The 20,112-nt window shown below is 39.7% G+C and overlaps 1 protein-coding gene across 2 annotated transcripts in view; it reads right to left on the bottom strand.

The window, feature by feature from the left end:
- Positions 1-20,112, bottom strand: part of LOC126428315 (protein spindle-F) — a 147,875-nt gene that overhangs the window by 30,576 nt on the left and 97,187 nt on the right. For both annotated transcript variants that reach the window (XM_050090249.1, XM_050090248.1), the window contains exon 6: positions 3,038-3,159. In XM_050090249.1, coding sequence (XP_049946206.1) covers positions 3,038-3,159 — 122 coding nt within the window. The remainder of the gene's footprint in view (positions 1-3,037; positions 3,160-20,112) is intronic.

The following is a 20,112-nucleotide window of genomic DNA, read 5'->3' on the forward strand; positions in this document are numbered from 1 at the left end:
ATCCTGATCGATAAGGGCTTCAATGGAATTACAAATGGATACATCACGCACTCCTCAAAGTGAAATGTAAGTGCAACCACAGCAGAGGGGTATCTGTTGAGAAGCCAAACAAACGTGTGGTTCCTGCAGAAGGGCAGCAGCCTTTTCTATAGTTTGCAGCGGCAACAGTCCGGACGACCGACTGATCTGGCATCATAACATCAGCCAAAATGGTGTAGCTGCGCTGCTACTGTGAACAGCTGAAAGCAAGGGGAAAATACAGTTGCAATTTTTCCCTAGCACATGCAGCTCAACTGTGTGGTTAAATTATGATGGCTCTTCTCTTGGATAAAATATTCTATTGATAAAAGGTCTCCCATTCGCATCTCCGGGTGGGGACTACTCGTGAGGATGTTGTAATCGGAAGAAACAAAACTGGTGTTCTACTGATTGAAATGTAGAATGTTTGGTCCCTTAAACAGGCAGGTAGGTTAGAAAATTTAAATAGGAAAATGGATAGGCTGAAGTTAGGTATAGTGAGAATTAGTGAAGTTCAGAGGCAGGAGGAAGAGGACTTCTGGTCAGATGAATATGGTCTTATAAATAAAAAGTCAAATAAGGGTATTGCAGGAGTGGGTTTGATAATGAATAAGGAAATAGGAATGTAGGTAAACTACTATGAACAGCATAGTGAACGCATTATTTTAGCCAGGAAAGACATGAAGCCCACATCTACCACAGTAGCACAAATTTATATGCCAACTAGCTCCGCAGATGATGAAGAGATTGAAGAAATTATCCAGGCATTTAAGGAACACAGCATACTTTGATCATCATTAACACTTGGTTTAAGAATCATGTAAGAAGATTCTATACATAGAAGAGGCCTGGAGACACTGGAAGGTTTCAGACTGATTATACAATGGTAATACAAATTTCAGAACCAGACTTCAAATTCAGGATGTATATTCAGGCAAGTAACAAAAATTCCCCGATTTCCCAGTTACAAATACAATTTGTCAGTGTTAAGTGACAGTATACTTTCCCTCAGAACTATAAAACTTATTAATACTTTGAAAATCTGTTTGGCAAGTGCAGATGTAGCTGACACCTGTAGCTGGATAGCATTACGGTCCCAGATGACATGGGTAAGCACATCTGACAAGAGTGTTCGAATGCTCACCAAAACGCACGCTGTGTCCCCATTAGCTTTCAAGTCCTGAATGAAAAATATTTTACTGAAAAGTAAAGGCCTCTAGTGGTGGATCTGACTTTTTGAAACAATCTACATCGTGGTGTAGCTTAAGCTCCAAGAAATCACACCCAGCAGCCGTTCACCCCGGTGGGGCCTAATTCGTGAGTAATCGACAAAAAAAAAAAAAAAAATGGAATTTCATGTGATGTTCTATAGCTTTAGAAAAATTGTAACGGGTCACAGACCAATTGCATAGTGTAATGGTGAAGGTACTAACCTCACACACAGAAGGTTATAGGTTCAAATCTTGTTAGGCACTTTAAATTTTTAAGCCTTTATCAAAATGGTGCTAATCATTATTTTTATTCAATTAATTGGTTAAAATCTATTTTGTTCCTGTTCCTTTGTCACTGCTCATGTGATTTTGATTATTGCTTTGATGTAATTGCTTTCATTTTATCATCTTACTTTTTGTCCATGTTATTGTATTTATTATTTCTATTTCTTATTTTGCTTGAATCTCATTTTACTTATAATCCTTGTTTTTGTTAAATCATCAGCATCACCCACATTCTTTTGTCCACAGTGGAATAGGAATTTATAATTTAAATGTTTGTATGATGATAGCCATCCAAAAAGATGTACATCTTGAAAGGAAAAATATATTCCTGACATAATTGCACCGCCAATGTAAGAATATTATTTCATCTTTTGTTTTTTAACTGACTGATCGGCACTTTCAAAGGTTTAGATATTATGGTAGATAAATAAAAATAATTAAATCCTCGTGTATAAAGTTTACTCGTGGAAAAAGAACGAACAATTGAGGAAGTTAAAATGTTATTTAAATGACATGACAAAAGAATACAAATAAAGGAAATTGCATGTAAACAAATTAATCGAATAAAAATAGCGACTGGAGCCATTTCGACAAAGATTTAAAACCAAAAAATTTCAGTACACCTGATGAGAGTCAGAGAGGATATAAAATGTAGACTGGCAATGGCAAGGAAAGCGTTTCTGAAGAAGAGAAATTTGTTAACATCGAGTATAGATTTAAGTGTCAGGAAGTCGTTTCTGAAAGTATTTGTATGGAGTGTAGCCATGTATGGAAGTGAAACATGGACAATAAATAGTTTGGACAAGAAGAGAGTAGAAGCTTTCGAAATGTGGTGCTACAGAAGAATGCTGAAGATTAGATGGGTAGATCACATAACTAATGAGGAGGTATTGAATAGAATTGGGGAGAAGAGGAGTTTGTGGCACAACTTGACTAGAAGAAGGGACCGGTTGGTAGGACATGTTCTGAGGCATTCAAGGGATCACAAATTTAGCATTGGAGTGCAGCGTGGAGGGTAAAAGTCGTAGGGGGAGACCAAGAGATGAATACACTAAGCAGATTCAGAAGGATGTAGGTTGCAGTAAGTACTGGGAGATGAAGAAGCTTGCACAGGATAGAGTAGCATGGAGAGCTGCATCAAACCAGTCTCAGGACTGAAGACCACAACAACAATGATGAGAGTCAAACGAACAACCTTTTGGATGTAATATTACTATGTTAACCATTACGCTATTCAAGTGGTCTCTAAATTGTTACTTTTTTTAAACCTATCATACAAAATTCCAAATTTATTTATTTATTTTTAGTGATTACTCACATATGAGGGACCACCAGGGTGAATGGCTGCAGAATGTGACTCCTCAAACTTTGAACTACATCGCCATATAGATATTTTTGGAAAGTCGATCCCACTGCTGGGGACTTCTCATTGTGAATATTACAAAGCCTGGACACAGGAGTACGTGTATTGCTCTTACTTTTATTTCACCACATAATGTAAGTGGTACCCTGGAATGGCTGACCTGTTGCGAGTGGACATCGGTGCCGTCAGCAGAGGACGCGCGTTCGTCTCCGCTGCCCCAGAGTTTCAGGCTATCCAGCTGGCCTTGTTCCTGTCGCCGCTCCTCACATTCCTTGCACCACACTACAACAGATCAGAGAACGAATGGCTCAGTTTGATCATCAAAATATAACATTTCCAACCTAACACAAATATCATATTTCAGTAAAACTACCACGTCCTCTTTGCAATACCAAATCGACACGAGATGTGAAATTTAATGTGTGCTTCACACTCGACAGATGAAATGGCATATACAGAATGCAAAATTAAGTTTATCTAAAGTAGTGTAATGAGATTAAAATTATTTAAGTTTAGAATGAAGTCCATAGCACAAAGGAGAGCAACTGTCACCTTTACGTAATTGTTCATTTGAGCACGTTTCAAATGTTTTAATGAGATACGGAACAGGAAGAGCAGAAGATCTGATAAATACTCTAAGCTACAAATGTGTACAAAATCGAGCAAAGTGGCATTAATAGGAAAATTCTCTTTATTTCCAAATTAAAACCCTAATGGAGCCTTTGGGTGCACACTGTACCACATTACCAGTTACCTAACTGACTGAATTTTTTGCACAACTTACGACTTCACGGAAGCGCGTCAAAATTAAACACATCTGTGATAAGACAGCAGTGTATTTATCGCAAATAACCTAAACAGATCCTATTTTGTGTTCGTCAAAGGTATGGGAATAAAAAGATAAAAAATTCCACTTGACATCTGATTTGTATTTTATTTTATTTCTAATATTCTTTTAGCAATAATTTTGTTAGATTCACGTTGACTCCTCCTATGCAAATGTGGAATTAAAAAGTATTCTAATATGTACCATTTTGTGTCAACAGCATTTGTTTTCCTCAATTGCGATGAAAAAACTTACATAGTTCCAACATAAAGTCTCATAACTGCCAATTAAATAATTTCTTAATTCTAATGTAATTTGGAGGGTATGTATGTACTTTATTAATTTTACAAATGTTCACTACTAAAAAAATTTATTGTAATGACGAAGAACTTCTGTAAAACTTTGTGGTAGAAACACTGACAAATTCAGGTATGGCAATAATATTGCAAGATGCAAGTGCCTGCAGGACAGAGAGGTGGAATAGTTGCAAGTTATCCACGGTGAAGTATGGACGCACAATGGCAATACTCGGGTTCTTAATTAAGTGCGTACTGTCGATACGGTGTTTTGAGTACAGTAAGGGATGATAAATGGATGAGCGACCACACGTCTGGTCACAGTACAAATCGTGCAATAAAAATTGGCAATTGGAGTATTGGAAGAAGAATACTGTGTGGCCAAAGATATAAAAAGTTGTTAGTTGAAAAGAAGAGCCTGTAGCCAATAAAATATTGCCACCGAATGCATTACTATGTCGCACCATCTGCAACTCGGCACAAAGTAAGGTCGAGCCCTGTAATTGATTATCCCACTTCACTAACCTTTGTAATGATCCTATCTTTTCGAAATGAGAGAAATTAAATTGTACTTGCCAGTTCAGTTGGCTTAAAATCAATCAGTTCATAAAACTAGGTGCAGTAATAATTAACTTAAGCTCATTGTGCATTGCGGTGTTCATACTGGAATTTTTCAGTAACGGAGTAAAGCTGTGCAAACTAAAAGCAACTTCAAAAAAACTGAAAGCAACTTCAAAAAAAAAAAAATTGAAAGCAACTTCAAAAAAAACTGAAAGCAACTTCAAAAAAAACTGAAAGCAACTTCAAAAAAAACTGAAAGCAACTTAAAAAAACTGAAAGCAACTTAAAAAAACTGAAAGAAACTTAAAAAAACTGAAAGCAAAGTAAAAAAACTGAAAGCAACTTCAAAAAAAAACTGAAAGCAACTTCAAAAAAAAAACTGAAAGCAACTTCAAAAAAAAAAACTGAAAGCAACTTCAAAAAAAAAAAAAACTGAAAGCAACTTCAAAAAAAAAACTGAAAGCAACTTCAAAAAAAAACTGAAAGCAACTTCAAAAAAACTGAAAAACTGAAAGCAACTTCAAAAAAAAAACTGAAAGCAACTTCAAAAAAAATTGAAAGCAATTTCAAAAAAACTGAAAGCAACTTCAAAAAACTGAGAGCAACTTCAAAAAAACTGAAAGCAACTTCAAAAAAACTGAAAAACTGAAAGCAACTTCAAAATACTGAAAGCAACTTCAAAATACTGAGAGCAACTTCAAAATACAGAAAGCAACTTCAAAAAGATACTAAAGAAAATTTTTACTAAAGTGACTACTATCATTTTGTTGCATGTTTGCAAATATTAAAGCTATTTTAGTAATATTGATGTTGCCAAAGTTATTGCTGTTAGTTAATAAAGTCATTATAATATTATTTATTATAAAACAGTGCTTAGTTGAAGCTATTTGCTTCACAAAACCTGACGACAAATAGCATTACAATGAGTGGTGTTGCTAAGTCCATTCACATCTTATGCAGTCATTGATGAACTCTATTAATTATAAGGAATTCCCATACTTTAGTAACTGACTTAAATGCACTTTTTCATAAGTGGCTGTTCCATTCAAAGTTCACATGTGTTCACTTCTGTTCCTCTACTGCCTACCTTCACATTTGAGATTATTTACAAAATTTCAGTTTCAATTTCATAATTAACAATTTTAAGTGTTTCCTCGCTTTTGGGCTGGGAGCCAGAATTTATTATTCTGTAATCAAAATTACATTCAATGTCAGCTATCAATCCAAAATTAAAACTAACTATAGAGTCACGTATTTCCTTACAAAATTCCTTTCTGATCATTGTCAAACATGACGAGTATCTGTGCAACAGCAATCAAGTTTTAATCTTGGTTGTAGTCTTTTGGTTAGCATTATTTTTCAGAATCGATGCTTTTTCTCTAAAATACGGAAAATAGGGTTCCGTGCCTCATCTGTAAGAACAGAACCCTCATAGGATCGCTTTGGTGTCTGTCTGTCTGAATGTCAAGAACTGTTTTTCTCAGGAATGGGTAGATGTAGCAAGTTCAAATATACAGAGTGGCGCACATAAAACCGGCCCGAACCGGAATGCGAATGCCCGTGAGTAGCATTACTAGCTTGTCAGTTTCTTTGCCACCTTCCAGCAGCAGTAGCGTGTGAGTAGTTGACACGGAAAGCAGTCGTTTTAAACTGCGTACTTCACTGTCATGTGGATGAGGGTAAGCGTACACATTACTGTAACTGGTTGCTGGAAAATGTCGCAGGGGGACATCTTGATCCGTTCCTCCTTTTTTCGACGGATGAAGCTCGGTTTCCTCTGTCTGGTTACGTTAATTTCCCAAAACACGAGACACTGGGCTACAGATAATCCCCATGGCATACTGCAAAAGCCATTACACAATTTAAAAATTGGTGTATAGTGTGCTGTGTCTGGTAACAGAATTATCGGGCCACTGTTCTTCAACGAAACTGTCAACATACATGTTTACTTGCAACTACACAATGAATTTTCGGCTCTGTTGACTCCAAACGAAAAATGTTGTGCATATTTCCAGCAAGGTGGGCAACTTGTCATACGTCGGATTTGCCCTTGTTGTTGTTGTCTTTGTGATCTTCAGTCCTGAGACTGGATTGATACAGCTCTCCAAGCTATTCTATCCTGTGCATGCTTCTTCATCTCCCAGTACCTACTGCAACCTACATCCTTCTGAATCTGCTTAGTGTATTCATCTCTTGGTCTCCCTCTACAATTTTTACCCTCTACACTGCCCTCCAGTACTAAATTGGTGATCCCTCGATGTCTCAGAACATGTCCTACCAACCGATCCCTTCTTCTAGTCAAGTTGTGCCACAAACTCCTCTTCTCCCCAATTCTATTCAATACCTCCTCATTAGTTATGTGATCTACCCATCTAATCTTCAGCATTCTTCTGTAGCACCACATTTCGAAAGCTTCTATTCTCTTCTTGTCTAAGCTATTTATCGTCCACGTTTCACTTCCATACAAATACTTTCAAAAACGACTTCCTGACATTTAAATCTATACTCGATGTTAACAAATTTCTCTTCTTCAGAAATGCTTTCCTTGCCATTGCCAGTCTACATTTTATTTCCTCTCTACTTCGACCATCATCACTCATTTTGATCCCCAAATAGCAAAACTCCTTTACTACTTTAAGTGTCTCATTTCCTAATCTAATTCCCTCAGCATCACCCGACTTAATTCGACTACATTCCATTATCCTCGTTTTGCTTTTGTTGATGTTCATCTTATATCCTCCTTTCAAGACACTGTCCATTCCATTCAGCTACTCTTCCAAGGAGAACCTCAATGTTTTTATTTTACCCCTGCCACATTCAGAATTTGAAAGAGAGTATTCCAGTCAACATTGTCAAAAGCTTTCTCTAAGTCTACAAATGGTAAAAACGTAGGTTTGCCTCTCCGTAATCTATCTTCTAAGATAAGTCGTAGGGTCAATATTGCCTCATGTGTTCGGATATTTCTACGGGATCCAAATTGATCTTTCCCAAGGTCTTAGTCACCAGATGGTAGAGTTTTGTCAGGACTGGCTCTCCCAAGGCTGTCAGTAGTTCTAATGGAATGTTGTCTACTCCTGGGGCCTTGTTTCGACTTAGGCCACCCGGCCTTCCCAACTTGTCACCATGTGACTTTTACCTCTGGGGATTTCTAAAGGCTAGAGTCTACAGCAACAATCCCAGAACACTTGACACATTAAAAAAACAACATATGTGAAGAAATTTCGAACATTCCTGAAAGAGTACTGAAAAGTGTTTTCCTTAACATGCTTCAACGTGCACAACTTCGCTTCGATGTTGGTGGAGAACATGTTGAACACAGACTTTAAATTCCTTTCTAAAATATGCTTATTAAACTAATGAAAGTAAATCTGTTACTTAAACTGTTAATTACATAGTTGATAACGAAACTGTACAATAAAAATTTAAGAACGCGATGATGTTCATTGATTTTCTTCATACATATTTCTTTCAGCACAGGGGCCGGTTTTATGTGCGCCACTCTGTATATCATATATTACATATATTAAGTTCTGTGGTCCCTTGAAGGAGTAAAAATTTTGAGCTTCTAAGGCAATACAATTAAAAGATACAGCTATTTATGTATCATACTCAAAAACTCACTCATCACAAACAATAGGGTGCTTCCCACTGACCTCGATTCATGAAATTTGTCAAGAAGCAAGGTTTCACAGTATGCATAAACGGAAAAATCAAAAAATTGTTAATCTGAAATTGTACCACACGAAAAAATTTTTTGTTGATTTGTTATCCGCCCATCTGTTCTCCACTTCAACAGCTGCCACCCATTCCATACTATCATGTCCCTTCCGTACAGCCTAGCCGCCTGTGGTCGTCGCATCTGCAGTGACAAGCAGTCCCTCTCAAAATATACCAAAGGGCTCACTGAAGCCTTCACTGACAGTAATTATCCTCCCATCCTTGTACAAAAACAAATCTGCCATACCTTATCTTTCCAGTCTTCCACCACCTCCCAAAGTCCCACAGTCCGGCCACAGGGGAGCATTCCCCTTGTAACTCAGTACCATTCGGGACTGGAGCAACCGAATTACATTCTCCGCAAGTGTTTCGGTTACCTCTCGTCGTGCCCTGAAATGCGAATTGTCCTGCCCACTATCCTTCCCACCCCTCCTACTGTGGTATTCCGCTGTCCACCGAACCTACACAGTATACTCGTCCATCCTTACACAACCCACAATCCCTTACCTCATGGCTCATACCCCTGTAGTAGACCTAGATGCAAGACCTGTCCCATACACCCTCCTACCACCATCTACTCCAGTCTGGTCACTAACACCACCTATCCCATCAAAGACAGGGCTACCTGTGAAACCAGTCGCGTGATTTACAAGCTATGCTGCAACCACTGTGCTGCATTCTACGTAGGCACGACAACCGCCAAGCTGTCTGTCCGTACGAGCGGCCACCGACAAACTGTGGCCGAGAAACGAGTGGACCACCCTGTTGCTGAACACGCTGCCAAACATGACATCCCTCATCTCAGTGACTGCTTCACAGCCTGTGCCGTACGGATCCTTACCACCGACACCAGCTTTTCTGAATTGTGCAGGTGGGAACTTTCCCTGCAATACATCCTACGTTCCCGTCACCCTCCTGGCCTCAACCTTCATCAGTCACTGTCCTCACACATCCAGCCCCCTCCCTGTTCCCATTCCAGCACTACACAGCCGTCATTTCACAGCCACACCCGGTCTTTTAATTTTGTTTTATTTCTCTCCTTTCTGCTACTTACCCAGCCCCCTCCGCACCTTCTCTCCTGCCCTCCGTCTAAACTGCAACACTTGACTGTCCGCCACTCCCACCACACTATCCCCCCCCCTCCCCCCCATCTGCCCCAGCCACCTCCTTACGCCCACCCAGTCGCCACTCCCAGTGTGGTTTCAGTTCTCTGAGACTGCAGACGCGCGTGTGTGTGTGTGTGTGTGTGTGTGTGTGTGTGTGTGTGTGTGTGTGTGTGAGCGCGCGCGTGCGCGTGTGTGTGTACTGCTGACGAAGGCCTTAATGGCCAAAAGCTTTAATTGTGTGAATCTTTTTATTGTGTCTATCGCACCTCAGCATCTCCACTGTATGGTGAGTAGCAACTTTCCATATATGGTACTGTTACATTCCATCCTGGATTTTCCATTGTTTGATTAAATTGTAATTATACCAGATAAAACAGTATCTTTCGCCATTTGAACAATACACCATATTCAGCAGGCATCAAATGCTTAATAGGTTAACATTACTACACGCAAACATAAAATGTGAGTTGTAGTCATGATTTTAATAAGTAAATAAAACATGTTCTACTAAATCTTCTATCCTTACGCATATACATTGAGGTCTCTGGCTCACTTCTTTTTGTATGTCCTGGCTAGTCTGAAGATAAACTATAAAGATTTTGATACAGTCTTTGATTTCTCAGAACCAATATCTTGCCAGTATCGATATTGGTAACAGGCAAAAATTGTTCAGATTTTCATTTCCCACGGTGGATGAACTATCTACATACAATACTAAGTTTGCACAGAATGCTCAGTGCACGAACCCTACTTGCACTCGGCTCATTTTTTAGTAAAATGATGATTTCAATTCTCTTAAGTATGACTCTTCCCCTCATAGGCATCACAAGAATAGGTTAAGACATAAAGGGACTTCGCAGTAGGACAAGTTGTTCCAAACTTTGGATTCGGAGAGAGGAAGGTGAAAGAACAGAACCGAAAGCAACGCCGGTCACTTACATCATTTTTTAATGTCAAATTTCTCAATGCATAAAAGTGTGAAGTACAAATAATATTTGGTGGTAAATCATGATCATCTTGTTCACAATTACTTTAGGAGTTTTACTGTTTAAGCAAAGTTTTGCAATACAGATGCAGATTAAGGGGCACATGTCCTAATTCCACAATTCTGACCCGAGACTATATTTGTATCGAATACTGACACACTGTTTTATTTATGAAGAAAGGAAGCCAGTCCTACTCCAGCCCACATTCAACTTAAGCAGTTGCAAAACGACACGTGCCCCTTTAACACTGTCTGTCTCAGTCACGAGCTGAAGCAGGGCTTCTCCACAAATGAAGCTCTGCGTCGGTATTGCAAATATCATCTCGAGTCAAAACCAGAATTCTGACTTGTGGCCCTCTACCTCTCAGGTATGGAGGATACATTCTACTATGACACCTGCTGCAGATAAATCACTACAGAACCACAAGAACAATAACGGAGTGCTGCACTGAGGAGAGGTAATGATGTCGGTCGGTGAGGTCTGGCATGAAGACAGCGTTCCAAAACATACCAGAGGTGTTCTATAGGATTCAGGAAGGACTCTGTGCATTACAGGAATGTTATTGTCATGTAACCAATCCGCCACAGGTCGTGCATTATTAACAGAAGCTCGATCGTGTTGGAAGATGCAATCCCCATCCCCAAATTGCTCTTCAACAGTGGGAAGCAGGAAGGTGCTTAAAACATCAATGTTGGCCTGTGCTGTGATAGTGCCACGCAAAACAACAAGGGGTGCACACCCCCTCCATGAAAAACACAACCACGCCATAACACCACCACCTCCGAATTTTACTGTTGGCACTACACATGCTGGCAGATGACTTTCATTGGGCATTTGCCATACCCACACCCTGCCATCAGATTGCCACACTGTGTAACGTGGTTCTTCACTCAACGCAACTTTTCCCACTGTTAAATCGTCCAATGTTTACGCACCTTACACCGAGTGAGGCACCGTTTGGCATTTATCGGCGTGATGTGTGGCTTATGAGCTGCTGCTCGACCGTGAAATCCAAGTTTTCTCACCTCCCGTCTAACTGTCATAGTACTTGCAGTGGATCCTGATGCAGTTTGGAATTCCTGTGTGAGGGTCTGGATGCCTATAACACATTACGACCCTCTTCAACTGTCGGCAGTATCTGTCAGGCGACACACAGAGTCGGCACGTGCGCTTTTGTGCGGTACACGTCCCTTCAGATTTCCACTTCATTATCACATTGGAAACAGTGAACCTAGGGATGTTTAAGAGTGTGGAAATCTCACATACAGACATACGACACAAGTGATACCCAATCACCTGACCACGTTCGAAGTCTGTGCGTTCCGCGGATTGCCCCATTCTGCTCTCTCACGATGCCTGATGACTACTGAGGTCACCGATGTGGAATACCTGACAGTAGGTGGCAGCACAATGCACCTAATATGAAAAACATATGTTTTTGGGGTGCCCGGATACTTTTGGTCAGATACTGTATTTATGCACATAGGGCTATTTCTCTGAGAGGGTGTATTTTAGTAAGTCAATCGTCATATTCATTATATTTTCACTCCTTCAAAAAGAAAATTACTGCAATTTCTTTCTATCATGTTACGTTATTTCAAATTACCCAGCTCTGTTTCCTGGAAAATGACAAACACCTACCTTCCTCCCCTATTCTGTTTGAATTCACAATACGGACTTCACTCTTACACAACACCGAGCTTGTAAAGCCTATTGTTACTCTAGGAGCAGATAGCTGCTTAAGCCATTCTGGACCCTGGAATGCAGGTAAGTGTCTGTAACACTCAGTCTTGTTGAAGTCTTATATGCGTACAGAAAAAATGCCTGAAGTGAAGTAAGGTATTCAAGTAAAATTACACCAGCTGATACCTGAATATGGAGACAAAGTATTTTCTACTCACGGTAAAATAATACAAAGTGTGTGTCATAAGAGTAACTACAGAGAATTCATTTCAAACCAAGCAGTATGTGCCAACACAAAAGCAGAAATTTGGCGCACAACGAACTGAAAATAGAGAAACACTACAGCGGATGCTCCTATGGGGTATCTCACCACTCTTATTCACCATTCTATAAGAAATTCATGTTGACATTCCCTTATGTGAACCGAACCATTCAAAATTTCATGAAGTTTTACAAAAATACACAGGGATATCTCTTCCCGATTCTTCCATATTACGATACGACTATGTCAGCCGAAGCTGCGAATAAACAATGTGACAAATCAGGTAATGGATTGTGAATAAAAAAATGTGAGTATCAATTAATGAAACTACAAATTCTACAGGAAGATATATTGCAAATTTCATGTGGGGACTTTGGAAAAAGATTGCTAGGCAAAAAGTTTCTAACGTGTGAATATTTAGAAAAAGTTATTTTTTTCCACCATTAGTAAGTTGTTCGACAAATCGACGGGAGCTATATGACCCGAAGGCATTAATTGTGATACTGTGCTTTTCTTTGTGAGTTTAAAGCTGGTAGAATGAATGTTCACAACGAACAAGAGAGTGGGTGTCCCTCAATCTTGACTGAGGAGATGGTGAAAAAGATCAAAGAAATCGTTACTGAAACACGAAGTTTTCAAAAAAAATTTATGAGAGAATTCTTATTGAATTTTTACCCCAGAAGATGTGGTATTATGAAAATTACGGAGGATGGTACAGAACAAAACTGTGGCAATATAACAAATGGAGTGAGCTAACTGCACGTTCCCACATAGCCGTGCAACTAACCGACACACCGATTCATTTTGTTGGGACATGGTCGTCCACCTTCCTACCATCCTTGATGTGGCACCTTCACATTTTTAACTTTTCATCCCTCTGAAGTTGCTTGTGGGCAGGAAAAGGTTTTTTTACCAGCGACGAGGTACAGAATGCTGTCGAGCAGTGAGCCAAAGACGCAGCAGGAGATTTTTCTGATGAGTGTATCAGAGAGCTCGACCCTTAACTCACGAAGTGCATCGAGAACAGAGGTGACTACATCAAAAAGCAGTATGATGTATATCTGTGAAAAATCAACATTTTTAAAATATATTACCTTTTTTCCTTTTTTAAATAATGGAAACTCCAGGTGAGAGTATCAACAATGTAGGAAAAGGCAGACTGCTACTTACCACAAAGGAGACGTGTTAGGTTGCAGACAGGCACAATTAAAAGACACTTACATAAAGCTTGCAGTCACAGCCTTCGTCAGCAAAAGAGAAAAACATACCGTGTATACACACAAGCGAGCACATACGGTCACCGACTCCTGCAGCTTGGGCCGGAATGTTGACAGTCACATGCTGAAAGCTTTATGCAAGTGTCTTTTAATTGGCCCGTCTCCAACTTAATGTGTCTTCTTTACGGTAAGCAGCAATATATCTTTTCCTACATTGTTTATATTACCTTTTTGATTTTTAAGTAATTGGTGTTAATTTCTGTAGATGCTTTTTATACCAATATGCAAATGGTCAGTATCCCGCTACATCTAATGCTGAGTAGCCAATCTATTTTGTCCTCCATCTCACAGACACAATGCATGTATAATATCTGCTATTTTTACAGACATGACGAAACAGGGTGTATAAGCGGACAAGAAAAAAAAAATTCCCTGATTTTTCTCAGATCTCCCGGTTAAAAATGCACTTTATCCCCCACTTGAAAATACACTTCTTCCAATGCGAAAATGCACTTTTTTCACAATAAGTGACGGTGTGCTTTCCCTCGGAGCTATAAAAACATCAATCCTTTGAATGGTAAAGGTTTTATACACCAGCGAGAACTCCCCGGCTATTTAGAAAACACGCCAAGGTGAAAGAAAAGAAACACATTTTCGAAAGATCTTTGAGGTGCAGCAACATTTACGGTACATACTGTCATATTAGGAAAGTATAAATTCGAATTCTGCCAAACACAGCACGTTAGTTTCCGAAGTGTTGAAACAGAAATTGCAGTGCGCTACTGTAAGCTAATCGTAGGTCATGTTACGTGATCTCTTCAGCTAATTATAGCAGATATTCAGAGCACAGGACACGTGATGTAGTCAGCAAATGGCAACATCACTGTTAAGTAGTGTGAACACACAAATAGGAAAAGTTAATGGTTTAAATTAGACACAGTATTGTTGCAAGAAAAGCTACACTTTCACATATAACACTGATCTTGAAGAATAATAAGCCACAGGAAAATGTAAGCTTTCACATATAACATTGGTCATTTTAGCGTGTGTTAGGTTTTAAGATACATCACACAAATGTGCCAGTACAATTTTAAACAATGAGATTAATGTCTGGTCTTCTGGGCTCAAAATTATTCTAAGTGGCTGGTCCTGAAAGTTTTAAGTTTTAAATGAGAGTCAAATACTCTGTATTTAAGAAATTCATTGCAGATTCTCACACATAACACAGTTCACCTTGTGTAAAATAAAATTTCCATCAAAAATAAAGCTTTTCGAAGAACTATTCACAATATTTTTCCACGATCTCTTAAGATGTGGGTTCGTTTTAGCAGCTGCCAGATAGAACCAGGAAACAGGTGTTACCGCGCACAGGCAGTTACGATGACACAGGAGGCCCGTATGTTCGTACACGTAATAGCATTAAGAAATCTTACATGACGTCATAAAAAAAAATAGGAGATCAGAGGTTACTCCAAGAGCATCGGAATATAATAAACCGTATTAAAATGCATAATTCGGCTTAAAGCACTTATTCACATCTCCAGAATCACAATGAAGTAAACCCCCAACCTGATACCCTCAGTGTGCTTTTCGGGATTCAAATTTCCTCGGAGTACCAGTACTGTATTGTCTCACGTCTGATTCATTTTTTTTGGCATGACAACACATGTGCCTGAAGAAGAAAATGTGCACTTGAAATTCAGTGAACAATTGAAACTAGCAGATACTGTGGAACGAAACACTTTGTTTCTTATAAACTGACTGCATCTGCACAATTAATAAAAGCCACATTTATTTAACAAACCGACAAATAAAACTTCACTGCTTAACTGCCAAAAATGTGGAAATAAAATAATATCATAAAACTAAAACTAATAACAGCCTTCTGTATCTATGCGCACGTATTTTAATTGACTCGAAAACACCACGCCACAGAAATCCGTTTTGCTTTCATTTTACGTGTGGACTGTAAATGAAGAGGAAATAGGGCATTAGGAAACAGCAAAATGACTAAACAAAAACACGGGTCACTATCCCCTTCCCCACTAAAACCCAGACTGGTCTGCGCACGCACGATTCTGGCAGCTTGGACTCGCCACAAAAATGTTTCTGTGTAGCACAACTGCTTCTCGATACTGCTGCAGCCACACTTCAAGTAGCAACAAGCAGGAGAGGGCACTGCTCGTTCGCAACTCAACTGCGCACGCACCCGCTGGCAACTGCTCAAAATGAACTTAATGTAAACAGTTGTGACGCCACACTCATTGGAAGCAGTTTGCTGTTACGAAGTATCCCGTAGTCTTTGTCCTAAAGCCTTTGACACATTTTGCTGTTTATCAGTTCTTACCAGCCAAAATTGCAAAAATTTAACTGAAGACTAAAACAATGAAAAATTCCCAAATTTCTAGAAAATTCCTGGGTTTTTCCTGGATTTCCCGGTTGTCCTGGAGTGTATACACGCTGCATAACTTGTGGGATATGTTTTGGTGTAAATCACATGTACAGCTGAGAACTAGCTCCAAAACACAACCACGTTTCTGCTTTTTAGTACACATATGTTGCATCTGCTGTTGCTAGAGATGCACTCACTGACTGTGACCACCATAACAATTACATCAAAATGGTAGCCACACTTCCATGTTGTTGTTGTTCTCCACACTACTCTATCCTGTGCAAGCTTCTTCATCTCCCAGTACCTACCGCAACCTACATCCTTCTGAATCTGCTTAGTGTATTCATCTCTTGGTCTCCCTCTATGATTTTTACCCTCCACGCTGCCCTCCAATACTAAATTGGTGATCCCTAGATGCCTCAGAACACGTCCTACCAACTGATCCCTTCTTCTTGTCAAGTTGTGCCACAAACTCCTCTTCTCCCCAATCCTACTCAGTACCTCCTCGTTAGTTATGTGATCTACCCACCTAATCTTCAGCATTCTTCTGTAGCACCACATTTCGAAAGCTTCTATTCTTTTCTTGTCCAAACTATTTATCATCCATGTTTCACTTCCATACATGGCTACACTCCATACATATACTTTCAGAAACGACTTCCTGACACTTAAATCTATACTCAATATTAACAAATTTCTCTTCTTTAGAAACGCTTTCCTTGCCACTGCCAGTCTACATTTTATATCCTCTCTACTTCGACCACCATTAGTTATTTTGCTCCCCAAAGAGCAAAACTCCTTTACTACTTCAAGTGTCTCATTTCCTAATCTAATTTCCTCAGCATCACCCGAATTAATTAGACTACATTCCATTATCCTTGTTTTGCTTTTGTTGATGTTCATTTTACATCCTCCTTTCAAGACACTATCTGAAGTGGACTGACAAGGCAGCCAGTCCACAGTGACGGGTAGCCGATAGAAAGGCACGCGTACACACTCACACCGACGGGCGTCAATTCTGGAACAGGATAACTATTGAATGGTAGCAAGAAAAGTACGTAGCTGCTTTATACTTAACTTTATTATTTGATGACTACAGCATTCTTCTTGAGACATTTATACTATAACTCTCAAAGTAGGTAAGGCTAATGGCGCCTTGCTAGGTCGTAGCCATGGACTTAGCAGAAGGCTATTCTAACTGGCTCTCGGCAAATGAGAGGAAGGCTTCGTCCGTATGGTCGCTAGCAATCTCCTCGTACAACTGGGGCGAGTGCTATATCGTCTCTCGAGACCTGCCTTGTGGTGGCGCTAGGTCTGCGATCACACAGTGGCGACACGCGGGTCCGACATGTACTAAATGGACCGCGGCCGATTTAAGCTACCACCTAGCAAGTGTGGTGTCTGGCGGTGACACCACACTATCCATTCCGTTCAGCTGCTCTTCCAAGTCCTTTGCTGTCTCTGACAAAATTACGATGTCATTGGCGAACCTCAAAGTTTTTATTTCTTCTCCATGGATTTTAATTCCGACTCCAAATTTTTCTTTTGTTTCCTTTACTACTTGCTCAATATACAGATTGAACAACATTGGGGACAGGCTACAACCCTGTCTCACTCCCTTCCCAACCACTGCTTCCCTTTCGTGCCCCTCGACTCTTGTAACTGCCATCCGGTTTCTGTACAAATTGTAAATAGCCATTCGCTCCCTGCATTTTACCCCTGCCCCCTTCAGAATTTGAAAGAGGGTATTCCAGTCTACATTGTCAAAAGCTTTCTCTAAGTCTACAAATGCTAGAAACGTAGGTTTGCCTTTTCTTAATCTAGCTTCTAAAATAAGTCGTAAGGTCAGTATTGCCTCATGTGTTCCCATATTTCTACGGAATCCAAACTGATCTTCCCCAAGGTCAGCTTCTACCAGTTTCTCCATTCGTCTGTAAAGAATTCGCGTTAGTATTTTGCAGCCGTGACTTATTAAACTGATAGTTCGTTAATTTTCACATTTGTCAACGTCTGCTTTCTTTGGGTTTGGAATTATTATATTCTTCTTGAAGTCTGAGGGTATTTCACCTGTCTCATACATCTTGCTCACCAGATGGTAGAGTTTTGTCAGGACAGGCACACTTCCATACGCTTCATATATCTGAACCACACTTTTACTTGTTTCAATCAGTACCACAGCAACAATTACTGACATATGAATAATTATATGGAGTATCAAAAAATTTTGGGAGTGTACGGAAGATTTCTCAGTCGGAGGACACAGTACATCATATTGAGATGGAAAGTCGTTGACAGATGTAGAAGCAGCTTCGGGTGTGACCCAGGTTAGTGTCTTCAAAGCCTTATTGGTCATGTTGTGTATTGATGACTTGGGGGGGGGGGGGGGGGGGGGGGCGGAGGTACACTGAGAATTATTGCAGATGATGCTGTTTTCTATAATAAAGTATTACTTTAAAAAAAAAAAAAAAAAAAAAAAAAAACAGAGAGAGAGAGAGAGAGAGACGAATATAGAACATGCTATCATTTGAAAGTGGCGCATAGATAGACTCCTCCTTTTTAGTGTTCAGAAATGTAAAATTATGCACGTCACAAAAAGTAGTATCCTATGACTACAACATCAATAAGTCACAGTTGGAATGAGTCAACTCTTTGAAATACCTGTGTAAAAAAATTTGCAAAGATATGAAATACAGGGTCATTATAATTAAAATGTCACTACTTGAGCCACTATAAATGGAAAACTATTTTCTGTACGCCTATCCAACTTTACAGGAATGATGTTCAGACTGCGTGCTGCCAGATCTGCGTTGGCGGAAGCGTCAGTGTCACGACTTGTTGCTAGGTGCCAGTACCGGTACGGTGACCTGGGGTCGAAACACGAGTGTCAGAGTGTGCATTACAGTTTCTAAAAACCCTACCACAACAAAAGTCAAAATTTAATAATGATTGTGGTGTTGCTCACGCTGCTAAATACTGCATTTTCGGGCAACAACGTAGTTATTGTGTGGCAGGTGTCTAAATTAGAGCACAGTTCATAAAGTCATTTTATGTAATAATGAATAAACTAGGCACTCATCTTTTCGTGTTTCCCACGCTGATCTCATTGTAAAATCATGGCTCAATCGTCGAAAATCTAGGTGGTGATGATTCCAAGCTCGGATGCAAAGAGGCCTAGGTTTTATTCTGCTATATTCAAAAGTTTTATAGATGTGTTTCACAAACCATTCTTGAAGATTAAACCTTTGAAACTAAGCACAATGGTGATGTAAAAAAAATAATCAGCACTCCGAATTTAAGTTACACTTCCTTTTAATTGCTTTTATTGCAATATCGCATAACACACAAAACATCACTCCACAATACAAAACATACTTGAAAACATCCCCATCACAGTCACTGTTAAAGTTCACATTTTATAAGCTGACTACAATATGCGCCTTTCCAACATGACGTCCAACACTTGACTTTTTCAAGGTCTGACTCACTAACAACTAACCAACTAATAATCGCTTACGCACCCAAAAATCATAGTTACAAGTATGACAAAGATCATAGTGGCAAAAGAAAGAACACACATAAGAATAATATCATTGCAATATAAACATATCGATGTACCAAAGTACCTCTACATTAACGAAATCAAATCTGAATGTTGTCTCAGAAATATGTTAAGTAGTTAACAAAAACACAGTAGAATATTGCTGGTATCGAGAGGTTCAGGTGAGGTGCCATAATGGTTACGTAATTCAAGTACCATTTCAGTTGCAGACAGTTGACACGGGTCTGACGAGGTGAGCAGGGCTTCGTCGAAACTGAAGCAACAGTGCCGACACTGTCATCTGTAATTAATACCGCATTAAAGAAATACAGAGAGATCCTCTTCCTGCACCGTGGTTAAAGAACACGATTCTCGAGTTTGAATTAATTGGCGATTTGGAATCGCACCTGGGAGATGCTCATTTGTGTCACAAATTGTTGAAGTTACTGTTGCCAAGGCTACAGTGCCGGACGTACTGCGCAATCTCTGAGCGGCGCACGAGCGGCATCCCAAAAGCTGAACACTGCGTGGTCCGCCATTTGAAAACTTCTGTGAACACCTGTGACCTGGCGCCTGCACAAACTTCTGCGAACACCTGTGACCTGGCGCCTGCACAAACTTCTGTGAACACCTGTGACCAGGCGCCTGCAC

The sequence above is a fragment of the Schistocerca serialis genome, chromosome 12, assembly GCF_023864345.2.
Source record: "Schistocerca serialis cubense isolate TAMUIC-IGC-003099 chromosome 12, iqSchSeri2.2, whole genome shotgun sequence".
NCBI lineage: Eukaryota > Metazoa > Arthropoda > Insecta > Orthoptera > Acrididae > Schistocerca > Schistocerca serialis.